General features: G+C 36.2%; 1 protein-coding gene across 10 annotated transcripts in view; it reads right to left on the bottom strand.

Moving 5' to 3' along the window:
* Positions 1–15,385, bottom strand: part of LOC115209656 (vacuolar protein sorting-associated protein 13D) — a 213,619-nt gene that overhangs the window by 46,991 nt on the left and 151,243 nt on the right. For all 10 annotated transcript variants that reach the window (XM_036501028.1, XM_036501029.1, XM_036501026.1 and 7 more), the window contains exons 57-67: positions 14,650–14,706; positions 12,217–12,297; positions 10,938–11,082; positions 9,882–10,063; positions 9,540–9,663; positions 8,244–8,316; positions 7,396–7,552; positions 7,056–7,152; positions 5,009–5,230; positions 3,526–3,595; positions 1,048–1,214 (exon numbers count right to left, since the gene is read on the bottom strand). In XM_036501028.1, coding sequence (XP_036356921.1) covers positions 1,048–1,214; positions 3,526–3,595; positions 5,009–5,230; positions 7,056–7,152; positions 7,396–7,552; positions 8,244–8,316; positions 9,540–9,663; positions 9,882–10,063; positions 10,938–11,082; positions 12,217–12,297; positions 14,650–14,706 — 1,375 coding nt within the window. The remainder of the gene's footprint in view (positions 1–1,047; positions 1,215–3,525; positions 3,596–5,008; positions 5,231–7,055; positions 7,153–7,395; positions 7,553–8,243; positions 8,317–9,539; positions 9,664–9,881; positions 10,064–10,937; positions 11,083–12,216; positions 12,298–14,649; positions 14,707–15,385) is intronic.

Below are 15,385 nucleotides of genomic sequence, written 5' to 3' on the forward strand. Positions count from 1 at the left end.
AAAAATCACTCTTGATAATCCAATCCATGAAAGATAGGCAATGTTTATGCATTGCACAAATGTTTGTTTCATTGCATTGCAATGTATAAATATCAAAGTCCATTGTCCACAAATTGGCACTTGAAAGTATTCCAATGTACCTTACCTAAAAGACTGATATCTCCTGTATTAAAATCAAAAGGGATAATTTTCCATTGATGGATTTCTCTGATTAGAAAACAGCCAAGCAATTATTCTCTCAGATGTCATCACATTATTTGGGATTTGCATCATTTCTCTATACTGAATCAAGTTGAATGTTACCAACAGAATTGCCTGTGTAATTCCTCATTTTATTTTCCCATTCACAGCTTAGAGAGTGAATACACGAGTTATTCAGCACTTGTGATTTCCACTTTTTATATCAGAACTTTTCCAGATTATATAACAGCTGAAACATCTAAAGGTGAAGGTGTGTGGCTTGATGGTTAAGGTACTTCACTCTCAATTGGAAGATTGTGGTTTGATTTCTGGACTGGTGATGCATTATGTTCTTGAACAAAACATTTCATTTCCTGTTGCTCCAGTCCATGGTTCAGTAACAACAGAGAAGTTAACCCTGCGATAGACAGTGATGAAGGTTGCAATTTCAGTTACTTGTATACTATGAAAACAGGTTTCCACTTCAACTTTATGAGTCCAAGGGCTCATGACAAAAGAATAGATAAGATCCCGAAATGGTCCTTCAATTCATTCCATGTCTCCTTTAAATGCTAGAGAACTTAGATTAATGTCACCCATGCAATAAAAGGATGATTCAGCAGCTTTAGTGGCAAAAATCATGCTAGAATAATGAAACTGCAGCAATAATTTGTTACTGAATCCAGTTTGAGACATCAATATCTTGAGAGCAATCACAGCTAGTCTTTCTCAACAAAATAGAGAAGGCAAGCATAAGATGGTGATGACTTTTCATTTTCAATTTAACACACAATTGATGACTGTAGCTTTGAATTAATCCTGTGAATCAAAATTAAAGGATATGAAATAAATGTAGTGAAGACTTACTGTTTTCTGAATATCAGAAATATGTAAAACTCTGACAGGTCCATCCATGAGAACTGTGACACTAATGAAACCAGAACCGGGTCGTTGTTTCTGACGAGAAATTTGCATGTGAAATGGGACACTCTTCAATGTTGGAGAAGGTATTGGGCCAAGTAGAGTTATAGCATCTTTAAAAAAGAAATTTAAGAGTGGGATTTATTAGATTTTTTAAGGAAATGACCAGAAACAATTGAATGAAATATTTTCAATAAGTAAATATACACAACAAGTAGCTATGTCAGGCCTTGTCAAGGTTTATTAATGCCTAAAATAAATATAATCACTTTGATCATTATATTTATTATTTTTAAAGATATTATTTGAAGACACTGGCTGTCTCAAGTTGATACAAGAATACTGATTCACTCAGAATTGCTGTATCAAAGTAATTCAGAAGATAGTTTTAAAAAAATTTAGAACCTAAAATAAAATTTTAAGCTTAAATATTTTTTCTTTTCTAAAGAAACAAGCTTTAGAAAAAAATATTATAGTAATTTACCTATTTCGTTCTAAATGAATTAGTTTTCTATTCAATAATTTTTTTAAGAATTAGGAAGTATACAATATGCCTAGTTTTTTCTGTCCGGAACTAAAAAGAACAAATTTCAGAAAATAAGCCACATAGCTTTTGACCTTCTCCTTAAACAGATGTACTTCTAAGCAGAATTGTGGCCCACAACTTGGAAAATACAATCATTCAACTTTTATACATTAAGATTCTGAGATACATTTAAAATATTTCTATAAAAATCTACAAGTGTCCATTCATTCGAAGGGATTAAATCTCACTGATAAAATACCAAATGGTATGGAGAGGTGAAAGGAGGAGATTTTTCCAGGTCAATATGGCTGTTAAATTAATATGGATGACAGTAACAATAAAGAAACTTTAGTTGTCTTTATCTAGTTAGTTATAATGTTGTCAGTCTTTTGTAACTTATCACAAATTTTTCCAGCTTTAACATTAAATATTATCTCTTCTGACAGATCAAAATCATTTGTTCTCCACTTTTGTAATACTTTTGGCAACAGGTGGGGGTTGGCGTCAGGAAGGGCATCCAGCCATAGAAAACTTGCTACATGCATAGCGCTGCGCATGTATGCATACATTTTTATTGTAGGTGCGGGCATGGCTGTGTGGTTAGGGAGCTTGCTTCCTAGCTACATGGTTTTGGGTGTCTTCTACTATAGCCCCGAGCCGACTGGAGCTTTGTGATTGAATTCAGTAGGCAGAAGTTACTGCCGTGTGTGTATGTGTGCGTATAGCTGCTCAGTGCCTCTCCGAGAGAGAAAGAGAGAGAGAATATATTGTGGAAATATAGAAATAATACCAATACAATTTTTCAAAATTACAATACCTCAATAAGTTCTCTTGAAAACTCATAAAATTAAATACCACAAGGAAACTTATTAGAAACAAAAATATTTTATTTTGCTCACTTTGGCAACTGAGTTAGCAGTGGAGGGGGATGCACTGAAAGTGTAGTTACTAAAATAAGAATGGGTTGAGCAAAGTTCAGAGAGCTTTGTTAGTAAGAAAGGGCTCCTCCCTCAGAGTGAATGGCAGATTGTATGACGCCTGTGTTCAGACAGTTATGCGACAGGCAGAGAAATGTTGCCTGTGACAGTAGAGGACATGTGTAGGCTCAAAAGAAATGAAGCCAGCATGCTCTGCTGGATGTGCAATGTTAGTTTGCACGTATAAGAGAGTGTAAGCATTTTAAAAGAAAAATTGGGTATAAGAGGCATCAGATGCAGTGAGCAAGAGAGAAGACAGTGCTGGTATGGTCATGTGATGTGTATGGATGAAGACAGCTGCATAAGGAACAGCTGACCTCTAATGTGGAGGGAACATGTGGAAGAAGTAGACCCAAAAGACATGGAACTAAGTGGTGAAAAATGATCATAGGATGTTGAGCCTCAAAGAGGAGACAACAAAGGATTGAAACTTCTAGCACAAAGCCACTTCCTGTAGTTCCACTCCTTCTTCCAGTTGAGAAGTCTTCACCCCACAAGTTACTTGGTGATCCAACTGGTGCCGATGCCATGTGAAAATGTTAAATAAGGATGATGTTTCAATACATTACGTATCTGAAGCTCACAAGCTATGTTAGATGAGAGGTAACTGAGATATATATTAACATAATTTCGTTTCTAAAGTGTTCCTTTCAACAGTGCCTCTTTAAAAGCATCCAGTACACTTTGTTAAGTGGTTGGCAGTAGGAAGGACATCCAGCTACAGACACCATGCCAAAACAGAGAAAATGGAGTCTGAGCAGCTCTCCAGCTACTGTCAAACAGTTTAACCCATGCCAACATGGAGAGCAGGCATAGAATGATGGTGATTAGATATTTTCAGATGGCCTGTTATCTCATACTTTCACATAAAGACAAAACTCAGAAAATATGGAAAAATCAAAATAAGAAAGTTTGACTTACCATGTTGTAGTGCATTGGTATCAACAGCTTGCACACACATTGTTCCATTGGCACATGTTAACAAACCATTCTAAAATAATAATAATAAAAAAACAAATCCTAAATTTTTTGTTATGTGCTTCCACCAATGTACAAAACAAGTTACTAAATGCAACAGGATATTTAGCAAAAAAGACTATTCAAACAAAGACTAATAAAGTATGACAATTTTTTTGTCAAAAGAAATGGAACTTTGGCATTCTGGCTCAACTGATGTTATCTTAAATTGAACACTTCACAATTTCTTGTTAGTTTTCTTTTTCTTGAGTTAATAGCTACACAGTTCTTTAATTTATTTGGCCATCACAACCAAATCTATGCTACAACATCAAAATATATAGATTTTAAAAAATCTTTCTGACTTTAACCCTTTCGTTACTGTATTTATTTTGATATTCTCTGTGTTTCTTTCAATTATTTTAAATATAACATATAAGTAAAATAACTTAGTTATCATTAAGCTAGTGTTAGGAACATAAATTGCAACTAAGGTTTGGTGGTATATTTTAATGCAAAACTTATGGAAACAAGACATTTGTACTACAGAGCCAGAGTCGGTTTTGGCCGGGTTGGTAACGAAAAGGTTAAACAATTTCAGTACTCTATAAAATGGCATTCATCAATTTTTCCATCAATTATAGTTAAAAACAAATCTGTCTTTGTGACAAGAAATATCTATTAAAAAAACACTTCAATATTTTCACCAACATAATCTGTTGATCTTTTATCCTCATCATTTAACATCATAACTAACAGCAAAAAAATTGTACAAAGAGTAGAAAGGGAAAATAAATGTATTTGAAAAGGAAAGAAAACTCAAAATAAACAGGATGAGAGTCAGGGAAGCTTCTGTTCCTTGGAGTTGACTGGGCTTATGCTTCTCCTCATAACTGTTGTTCTGTCCCCACTACCCCCATCATGCCTTACAACTAAACATTAAGCTTGGTCTTTCTCTCCCGGAACATTGGCTCTCTGAAATGCTTTATCTTATTCATATGAACTCTGAAATTTTTCCCCTGTTTAAGTACTGGAGCCACTTAAAGAGCACTTGTGCCAGTGCTGTGCAAACACACCTGTGCCAGTGGCATGTAAAATGCACCCAGAACACTGTTAAGTGGTTGACATTAGGCAGAACATCCAGCGCATAGAAACCATGCCACAACAAACAGTTGGAATCTGGACAGCTCCCTGCTAGCAAGCTCCATGCCAAAATGGAAAGTGGACATTAAACAATGACGATGTTTGTATTCTTCTTGCATATATTTACTTACAATAGTCAGAAAGGAAAATTAATGGTATCCTATTTCTTTACTGCCCACAAGGGGCTAAATACAGAGAGGACAAACAAGGACAGACAAACGGATTAAGTCCTTGTTTGTCCCCTTGTGCGCAATAAAGAAATAAGAGGTATGTTATAAGATGTGCTATAATGAAGACAACTTACACGAGTGAACTTCCATAATTGTGTTGTTCGTCTGCGCTCATCAGGTTTTCTAAGGATGAGTGGTACACATTTACCAGGTTGAGGGGCAATGTCAGATATGTCCAAAACAAGCCCTAATACATTGCCAGTTACTTTCCCAGGCTCCTGAGGAGGGGCTGAACCTTCATTCTCTAGCATTCCTTCACCTGTCATACGCCATAGTTGAGATCGTTTGCCAAGTTCCTTAAGGTAAGAAGAAGAAAATGTTAAAGCATAAAAGAAAATTTAGAGCAAAAAGAAAATAGCAGCCAAATCACTCCTATTGTTCTTTTTAAAAAAGGAAGGGTAGATTAGATAAAATATTCCTAGATGATATTATGCCTGAAAGTCAAAAGACAGGATGGTCATGGTTGGAATGTCTTTGATCATAGATCCTTAAAAGCATTTGCCCAAAACTTCATAAAAATTTCCAAATTTCTATTTGAAAATAATAAAAGCAAATACAAAACATCAATTTTTTGGTTAACATATTTCTATTGAAATACACTACTTTTACTTCAATTTATTTTGAAAATTATGAAGAATTCATTGAAATAATAACTTTGTCAATATAGTGTTTGGTCCATATAGAATTTTCATGAAAGGTTTTCATTCAGATCACTTTAAATTAGAAAGCTTGTATCAGAGAACCAAAGGCAGTCTCAGATGAGTTGGTATCCAAAAGATTAAAGTCTCAAAATTATTCAACAAAATATAACTCCTAGTTTAAGTGTTATTAAACTAATTAATTTAATCAGGAAATAGTAATAAAACAAAAGAGCAAATTCTTTTCATAAAAAGATAGCAATGCAGTAAAGACTTTAAGCACTTTTAGAATATTCAAACAACCCTCAAAATCTTATCTAGGCTAAACAGAAACACTCAAAATCTTATCAAACAAACTTTACTCTATGTGGCAAAATCAAAATGCTTTTAATATACACCCACTCTATTTCATACATCCACCACACGGTTTAAGCCTTATTGCAGCACAGCGACTTGTGTGCCTCACATACCAACAGAACACAAGCTTCTGATAGGGCCACCAATGCTGCATGCTGGACTGGTGAAAAGATAAAGGACCAACTAGTCATTCATGCTGAATAGGTCAAAAGACAGAAGCTAGACTAATATGCACTACCTTTACCCAAAGGTAAAAGTGGATTTGTGTAGGGTGAACATCCCTGCTTAGAAAAAAGTGAAGTTATGGAAGTATCAATGACAATTTAAAACCAACAAAACTTGAGAGAGGAGAGAAGCAGAAAAGACAGTTCAGAGTTGAGAACAGTGGAGAAACGTCATCAATGGCCTTTGCTCCATAAGGAGTGAAGAGCTCGAGTAAGCTATGGCCACAGGAATAAGATAACAGCTTGTAAATTTATATCCTGCAGTGGATATTTTGTTATTCCTTGGTAATACACTGCCTCAGTTGACAAAGCTGGGAAACACAAGGTATTTGTGAGATAGTTATCTGTAACACATTTAGAATGTTATCCAAGAGGGAGTTTGTTTCTCACCTGTTTCATTATACAAAAAGTACAGATTATTGCTGGTCTGCTGAGTCCAGGTGTCACGAGAAAATTAATTAAAATCTCCTTTAATTCACTATTTAAACAATTTACAATGAGGATATCAGTTTTCAGTTGAAATTGTAAAAGATTCAAGCAAGGTCGTTGCCAGTGCCGCCTGACTGGCCCCATGCCGGTGGCACATAAAAGCACCTCCTACACTCTCGGAGTGGTTGGCGACGTTAAGAAGGGCATCCAGCTGTAGAAACTCTGCCAGATCAAGATTGAAGCCTGGTGCAGCCATCTGGTTCACCAGCCCTCAGTCATACGTCCAACCCATGCTAGCATGGAAAGCAGACGTTAAACAATGATGATGATGATAATGATTTTTGGTAGTTATTACAAAGACATTCCAGAAGATATGGACTTGCAAAGTTATAAATTAATTACACTTAATAAAGGAATAAAATGAAGGGAAAAAAATGTAAAAAAAGAAGCTCATTAAAAGAAAATCAACTAACTTTTCTCTTGAACACTATCCGAGTGCTAATAGCATCGAGAACTAACTCTCTGTTGTTGCAATCAGGATGACTGGTTGGACTCTTGAGATGGACATCTCTGGAAATAGAATTGTAAATACAATAAAGGCACATTATGACAAAACAGTGATGAAAGCCATACTTGTATACGGATACAGCTTTTGTGATCATCTAATACATATACATCAAAATATATTTAAACTCATCTATCAAAGCAGTATGCATGTGAATTAGTTGTAGAAATAACCATGTTGTGTCTTTTAAATAGCTTAAACCATCAAATGGTTCTTGTCATGCATAAAACTCCAAATAATCAACTTACCCATTGAATGTAGAGGTAGCAGCTAAGAAGATGAAGTTCTGATAACAAAGCTGTTCTCCTTCACCAGGTTTGTTCATGTTATATGTTGCACTTGTTCCTCCGGAGATTCCAAGAGTAATATATGGATTTAGAATAGGTTCATCCCATGCATAAGGCACTATGGATGCAGAAAGACAAAAAGCAATGACAAGAATAAGGTTTGCAATGAAGCGAATCTGAAATACCATAAAATCCTGTTACTCAATAATTCTGTCATTCATCATCATCATTTAACGTCCGTTTTCCGTGCTAGCATGGGTTGGACGGTTCGACCGGGGTCTGGAAAGCCAGGAGGCTGGACCAGGTTCCAGTTTGATCTGGCAGTATTTCTACAGCTGGATGCCCTTCCTAACGCCAACCACTCCGTGAGTGTAGTGGGTGCCTTTTATGTGCCAGAGGAGGCTGGCAGCAGCCACGATTGGTTGGTGCTTTTTACGTGCCACCGGCACAGAAGCCAGTCAAGGCGGCGCTGGCATCGTCCACATTCAGATGGTGCTTTTTACGTGCCACCGGCACAGTCCACATTCAGATGGTGCTTTTTATGTGCCACTGGCACAGTTATCACAACTACAATTTCCATTTGATATTTATTTTGATGTTGATGTACTTGACTCAATAGGTCTCCTCAAGCACAGCCGGTCATGTGCCACATTTTAAAATTATCATCCTCTATTAAATAACAATGTCAAACTACACTCAGTCTTTTAAATTACTTTTGATTAATATTGTTTTCTATTTACCTCTACAAAAAGAAAGAATTACTGAATGCAATTAAATTCTCTTTTAGCATCACAAGGAGTGTAACTTACATGATGTTATTGGTTTAATGTATTGCTTTAGTAATGGATTGGTAACTCCAGCTTGCTGATACTGCACTGGAATCTGTTAATGTCAATGTTAATATATGAGAGCAAAAAGAGAATGTAGAAGAGGAGAGAGAGAGAGAAAAAAAAAGAAAACCAACCTTATATTAACTAAAATGCTGAAGCTTTATAAATTAAGAAAGAAACAGATCCTGTTAATCTCCATGGTAAATCTGCCATAGATAACCCACACTGGATTGGTGGGGTGTCATGGAAAACTCATTTCAACCACAGGTCAGCCCTGATCAAGAAGACCTGTGATCTTCTTGTGGCCATTGTCTTTTGTTCAAACAATATATTATCCAATATATGCTTCCATTGTTTAAGATGAGTTGAGGGAGATTTAGCTGGTATTTCTAGCAAGTCAAAATAACTACAAATCTAATTCAGTTAGTAGAGCATCAAATTTTCTTTTTCTCTTTTCCCCATACTAATCTAGGAATACCAACCATACAGCCATTTCTGGCTTCACCAGGATAAGAAGTTTGCTTTGTTACTCATGGCTTTAGATCTGCTCCACTGAATGGCACCCTGACAGAATATCTTCCAACATAGCCTTGAGTTGGCCAAAACATTGCAAGTGAAATTTAGCAGATGGAAATCATGGAAACCAGTCAAAAGGACCGTTCCTGTTGTTGGGTGATGATAGACTTAATCCATTGCCTAAGTGTAACACCACCAGTTGGTCCTTGGGTTCCTGTAGCAGAGTCTACTCTAAAGTATTCAGTCTAGATCTCTATGCTGAAGATGATATCCTCCTTTCTAGTCTTGGAGGCCTTTCTTCTTTGAATAAGCCAGAAAAAATACTCGCAGTTTATCCATGTATCAAAGCAAACAAACCATCAACAAATATACAGTGCACCAGTCCCTAATATGCTGTATCTCCTATGGAACTCCTTTATAAAAGGAGTTTCAATGTTGTGCAACATCAGTGCTAGTATGAACAAAATAAATAAATAAAACCACAGAATGGGCGGAAGGCTAATACCCATCGAATCAACTTCTTGTAGTTCATATATTTGTCATACATATGGATGTCATACATACGGATGACATTATTAGCTGAGTTAATAATTACTGAGAACACATTTATATATTAAGGAAGAAACATTTAAGTGATATTTCAAGCTGAGTGGGGAAAAAGATTTGTATACTGAGAATAGGCGTAGAATTTTGTAAAAGAAAAATGATGCTGAAGGTAGTTATATTTTACAAATAGAAAAAAATTTGATAAGGACTTACTAATGAGTAATTATCAATCCGGAAAGGAGGTGGCATGTCATCAGAGTTGTAGAACAGCACATGAAGTGTAGGCCCTAAAAGAATGACTTCTACTTTCAGCAGTAAGGAATTGCCCTGTTCATCTCTAGAACAAAAGTCAATAGCAGGATATTAATCAAAGAAATACAACTTATGGAACAGAGAATATTTAGACATATCAATAAATAATCATCAATGACTATTCTTTATGCAAGGGTTAAAAGTTAATGGATTAAACACTGGAAGTTGTCTCTCTCTCTCTTTTTTTTTTTACCTTTTTAAAATTTTATTTTATAGAATGAAAGGTGAACAAGAAGTTTTTACCTTATGTTAATATGAAAGGAATCCACTTTATCAATCCTAAAACCTCCAGACCAGCAAAAGACCTTAGAGTCATCAAGAACTTTCACACAAAGAAGCGGATCAAAATCAACACGAGGCCAATGAAATGGCATTGAACTCTTTGGGGGAGCAATCAAAGAATGTTTCAGCTGTTGTTTTGGGTCCTGGAAAAAGAAATAAAATTCCTTATTTCGATGATCATTCCAATACTCCTGCCTCACCCATTACTTTTCTTCTTTACAGCATTTATTTACTCTAATTTTGTAATGGAAATATGGTTATTCTTATTGTGTGTGTGTGTGTATATATATATATATATAATATATATATATATTATATATAATATATATATATATATATATATATATATATATATATAATTCACCAGAAATTTATATTTATTCTAATTTACTTAAAACGAGAATATAATTTACTGAAAAAATTTCAATTCTGTAACATTTTAATTTTAATTCCAAGAAAATTTTTCATTTAATTTTGATTTCAATTCCAAGAAAATTTTAATCACACACTAAATATTCATATTTTCAATCCACAGGTTTTGTCAGATGTTTGAATGAATCACCTCAAAATAAGAAAAAAAAAAGTGTTTTGTTATCTGAGTATTAAAAAATTTAATTTTGATCTGGATAATTATATATACAGAGAAGGAATGTTTCACAAATAGTGGTAAAAGAAAAGAAACTACTTGGATAATTAGAGATAGAAAAAAATATTTCAAGGATAAATATGCAGATAGATTATATATTTCTTTGTTTTATGTCCTGATTAAATTTTGAAGGATTTCATTAGATAATTGTCATACATTGAATATGATTGTATATAAACATGCACACGTATATGTATCTGTGTAAGTAGACACACAACAAAATTTTGTGGAAAGACATAACTATAGGTTTCCCAAGTAACATAATGAGGTATAAAGAATATCCCAAATATTAGTAGTAAAATATTAGTGTAAATACATGTATTTAAAAATAGGAAAATTAGAAAATTGATAATTAAAGTGAAGTTACTTACTATTTCTGTAGCAAAATGTTGCTGGATAATTGACAGTTTATACTGAGACTGGTTATCAATACAGTACCGAGGAGCAAAAGTGACTATGTTGGTATCACAGTACATACCACAACCTTGTTTCACTTCTATACCAATGGTAAAAACTCTAAATTTAAGAAGAATAAATGACCAAAATATGCAAAACAGATATATTGATTTCAGTTTAATAGCTAGCAACAAGACACTCTCCCTTCAAATAACCAAATGAAGGAGCCATTCAATGACCAAATTTTCATCAAATCATATCTTGACATCTCAAAACAGAGGACATATTAAACAAAGCCATCCTATATAAACTAGGCCTGATAAAAAAAAAACTCACAAAGATGAGATTTTCAATAAAAAATAGATTTCCTTTTAATCGGTAAATTAATTTAGTTAGATCTCAAAACTATTTCCCCTTTTCTTTTCTGGTTTGAGAGCCATTCCAAGTTGCTTTGGATACATCATACCCTCTTACTAAATTTACTAACTTGATAGCATTGGTTCCAATGTTGAGTTTCACAGAGGCGATGACAAGTCACTGAAACAGTTGGCAATTTGCTGTGCCTAACAAGACACATCAAGTTCAGTGAAACCATAGTTGTGGCCAGTGCTGGTGTCATGTAAAAGGCACTCATGCCAGTGACACATTTAAGCCACCTGTGCCAGTGACACGTTAACCCATTAAGTCCCAGAGTACTTAAATTTCTGAATATTACTTTTTAATTTTTACAGATCATTGAAAATAGGTTAAAATGAAAAAAATAATTATTAAAACTCCTTTACTTCAAGTAGAAATGGAAATACTCGGTGTCCTATAAAATAGGACACTGAGACAATGTGATATAGCTTATTTAATGTTCTCATTTAGTGTCCTATTATAGGACAGTGAGACTTAATGCCAGTGATACATTAAAAACACCTGGTACACTCTGTGGAGTGGTTGGCATTAAAAGAAGTATCCACCCATGGAAACCAAGACAGACTGGAGCCTGGTGCAGCTCTCCAGCTTACCAGTTCTAATCAAACCACCTAACTCATGCCAGGATGGAAAATGGATGACGATGAAAAGGTCTTAGAAATCCTACACAAACAGGGTTATCATGGCTGGATTGCCTTTGATCATCATCATCATTTAGCGTCCGCTTTCCATGCTAGCATGGGTTGGACGGTTCGACTGGGTTCTGGGAAGCCAGAAGGCTGCGCCAGGCCCATTAAGTATTAAGTAAATGCTAACAAATAAAAAAGAGGCTCTTACCTATTTGGACTATTTGTTGCCTTAGAAGTAATGTGCACTTGGCGTGTACCAATGCCACTGTCTAATGTAAAACGAGGACACCTGAAATTAAAATTTATTATCATTTATCACAAAACTACTATCATAGCATAGCTGTGTGGCTATGAATAAATATGTATACAGAAATCATACACAATATGCTTAATAAAGATATATTTTGTCACACTGTGAAAATATAGCCTATGAACAAACCAAAAGAGCTTCAGTAGCTAAGTGATAAGAATATGCTACAAGTTTTAGATATTCTTCTAAATCCAGCAATTGAAACGGTTAGTAAGCGATCCCTGATGAGGGATTAATATATACAAAACTAGTCAGACACTCATCTCTTTTAGCTACCAAAGCCCTTATGGTTTGTACAACAACATTAAGATTAATATATTGGATATAATTTCCACACACATACATGCATGTGTGTGTTTATATTAGTATGTGTTTCAAAATTCAATATTTGCATATTGCTGAATAAACCATTTTCATAATGAAAATTACTATAAAGTGGGAATGTGTGGCATAGAAGTCTTATATTAAAATATATACAAGAAGCTTCTGGGTTAAAATAGCAATACTATATAATGATTAAATTATTTTTTTCCTCTATCATCATCATCATCGTTTAGCGTCCGCTTTCCATGCTAGCATGGGTTGGACGGGTCAACTGGGGTCTGTGAAGCTGGAAGGCTTCGTCAGGCCCAGTCAGATCTGGCAGTGTTTCTACGGCTGGATGCCCTTCCTAATGCCAACCACTCCGCGAGTGTAGTGGGTGTTTTTTACGTGCCACCTGCACAGGTGCCAGACAGAGCTGGCGAACGTGTCACCAGCACGGGGCCAGGCGATGCTGGCAACGGACACAAACGGATGGTGCTTTTACGTGCCACCGACACGGGGCCAGACAGAGCTGGCAAACGGCCACGAACGGACGGTACTTTTACGTGTCACCGGCACGGGGCCAGGCGAGGCTGGCAACGAACACGAACGGATGGTGCTTTTACGTGCCACTGACACGGGGGCCAGGCAGAGCTGGCAAACGGCCACGAGCGAATGGTGCTTTTACGTATCACCGGCACGGGTGCCAGACGAGGCTGACAGCGGACACGAACGGATGGGTCACTTAACCCCTGCTTTCTGATATATGATTTGATTTTGATTGTTCTCACTGGTCTTGCCGGGTCTTCTCACGCACAGCATACTTCCATAGGTCTCGGTCTCTGGTCATTTCCTTGGTGAGACCTAGAGTTCGAAGGTCGTGCTTCACCACCTCGACCCAGGTTTTCCTGGGTCTACCTCTTCCACAGGTCCCCCTCAACTGCCAGGGTGTGGCACTTTTTCACACACCTATCTTCATCCATTCTCACCACATGACCATACCAGCGCAATCGTCTCTCTTGCACACAACATCTGATTCCTCTTAGGTCCAACTTTTCTCTCAAGGTACTTACACTCTGTCGACTATGAACACTGACATTACACATCCAACGGAGCATACTAGCTTCATTTCTCGCAAGCTTACGCATGTCCTCAGCAGTCACGGCCCATGTTTCACTGCCATGTAGCATGGCTGTTCGTACACATGCATCATACAGTCTGCCTTTTACTCTGAGCGAGAGGCCTTTAGTCACCAACAGAGGTAAGAGCTCCCTAAACTTTGCCCAGGCTATTCTTACTCTAGCCGTTACACTTTCAGCACACCCACCCCACTACTGACTTGGTCACCAAGATAACGGAAGCTATCAACTACTTCTAGTTTTTCCCCCTGGAAAGTGACGGAGGTTGTTTTCTGCAGATTTTCAGAGGTTAATGCTCCCGAGCATCTGCCACATACAAAAACCATCTTCCTAGTTAGCCTTCCTATGACATTGCTGCACCTCTTATGTGTCCATAGCTTACACTTGGTGCATCTTATAGAGTTTCTACCTACACATTTTCTACAGATCTATAAATTTATGAAATGGAGTAGTGGTTCTTAATATTTCTTAAAGACAGAATTTGGAAAAAGATAGAAAAATAATAACTTGTGTTTTTGAAAAATTCTGTTAAAAAAAATTTGGTTCTGCACAGAAATTTCAAATGATTCAATATGCAATGTGACGTAACATTTTTGGTAGAACTAAGGCAACAAATCAGTAGAGTCATTAGCATGCTGGGTAAAATGCTTAGCAGTATTTTGGCCGTCTTTACATTTTGAGTTAAAGTTCTTCCAAGGTGGACTTTGCCTTTCATCCTTTTGGGATTGATAAAATAAGCACCAGTTGAGCGCTGGGATCAATGAGATTGACTTACCCCTCCCCTGACATTGCTGGCCTCATGCCAAAACTTGAAACCAATATTTCTGGTAGAACTGTTCCTTTATGAAAAGTAACATTATAATCAAGTGATATACAAGAATTTTCTTACCACTGAAGAAGTACACTCTCTGCTGCTACAGTTTGTCTCCCAGCTCTCATAGAACATCTGAGAAAGAAAGAAAATTATGTGATATACAAAGAGACACATACATGTTCGCACGTATGACAGTGAACATGAGAGAGTGTATGTATGTTTGCTAAAAAGAATAGCCAAATTTCACAAGGGATTAATTCCAACAGAAAGTTTAAGAATCAAGAAAATTTAAGTCTCTTTAAAAAGAAGCATTATTCATTTAGATTGCAATTCTGAAATAGTGAAGTTTATAAACAACTAGATTACCTATGACCTGTTGGGTCACCAATAGTTCAAGATAGCCGAAAATAGCACGTATCTCTGGAACCCATGGTCCAATTTACATGAAACTTTTCTTATTCCATTTGTATTCCCATTTCAAGGGCACCTTACTTTCAGAGTACTTTCCCATTATGTGCCAGTTTGGCTGTATTAAATTACAGACACACACACAAGCAAGCACGCAAACAAAACTATCCAGGTGTTCACAGTAAAGGGCAATAACTCCAGGTTTCACTGCTTAAATTTGTGGAACCCCCCCCCCCACTGCATCTCGGGAATCCATCGTCCGATTTACACGAAACTTGTTTTATTCTGTTTGTATTCATATTTCAGGGGTACCTTACTTTCAGAGTATTTTCCCATTATGCACTAGTTTGACTGTATTAAATGAGAGACAAGCATGCAAGCAAACAATCACAGACTTTTAGTA

This window comes from Octopus sinensis, linkage group LG3 (assembly GCF_006345805.1).
Source record: "Octopus sinensis linkage group LG3, ASM634580v1, whole genome shotgun sequence".
NCBI classification, from domain to species: domain Eukaryota; kingdom Metazoa; phylum Mollusca; class Cephalopoda; order Octopoda; family Octopodidae; genus Octopus; species Octopus sinensis.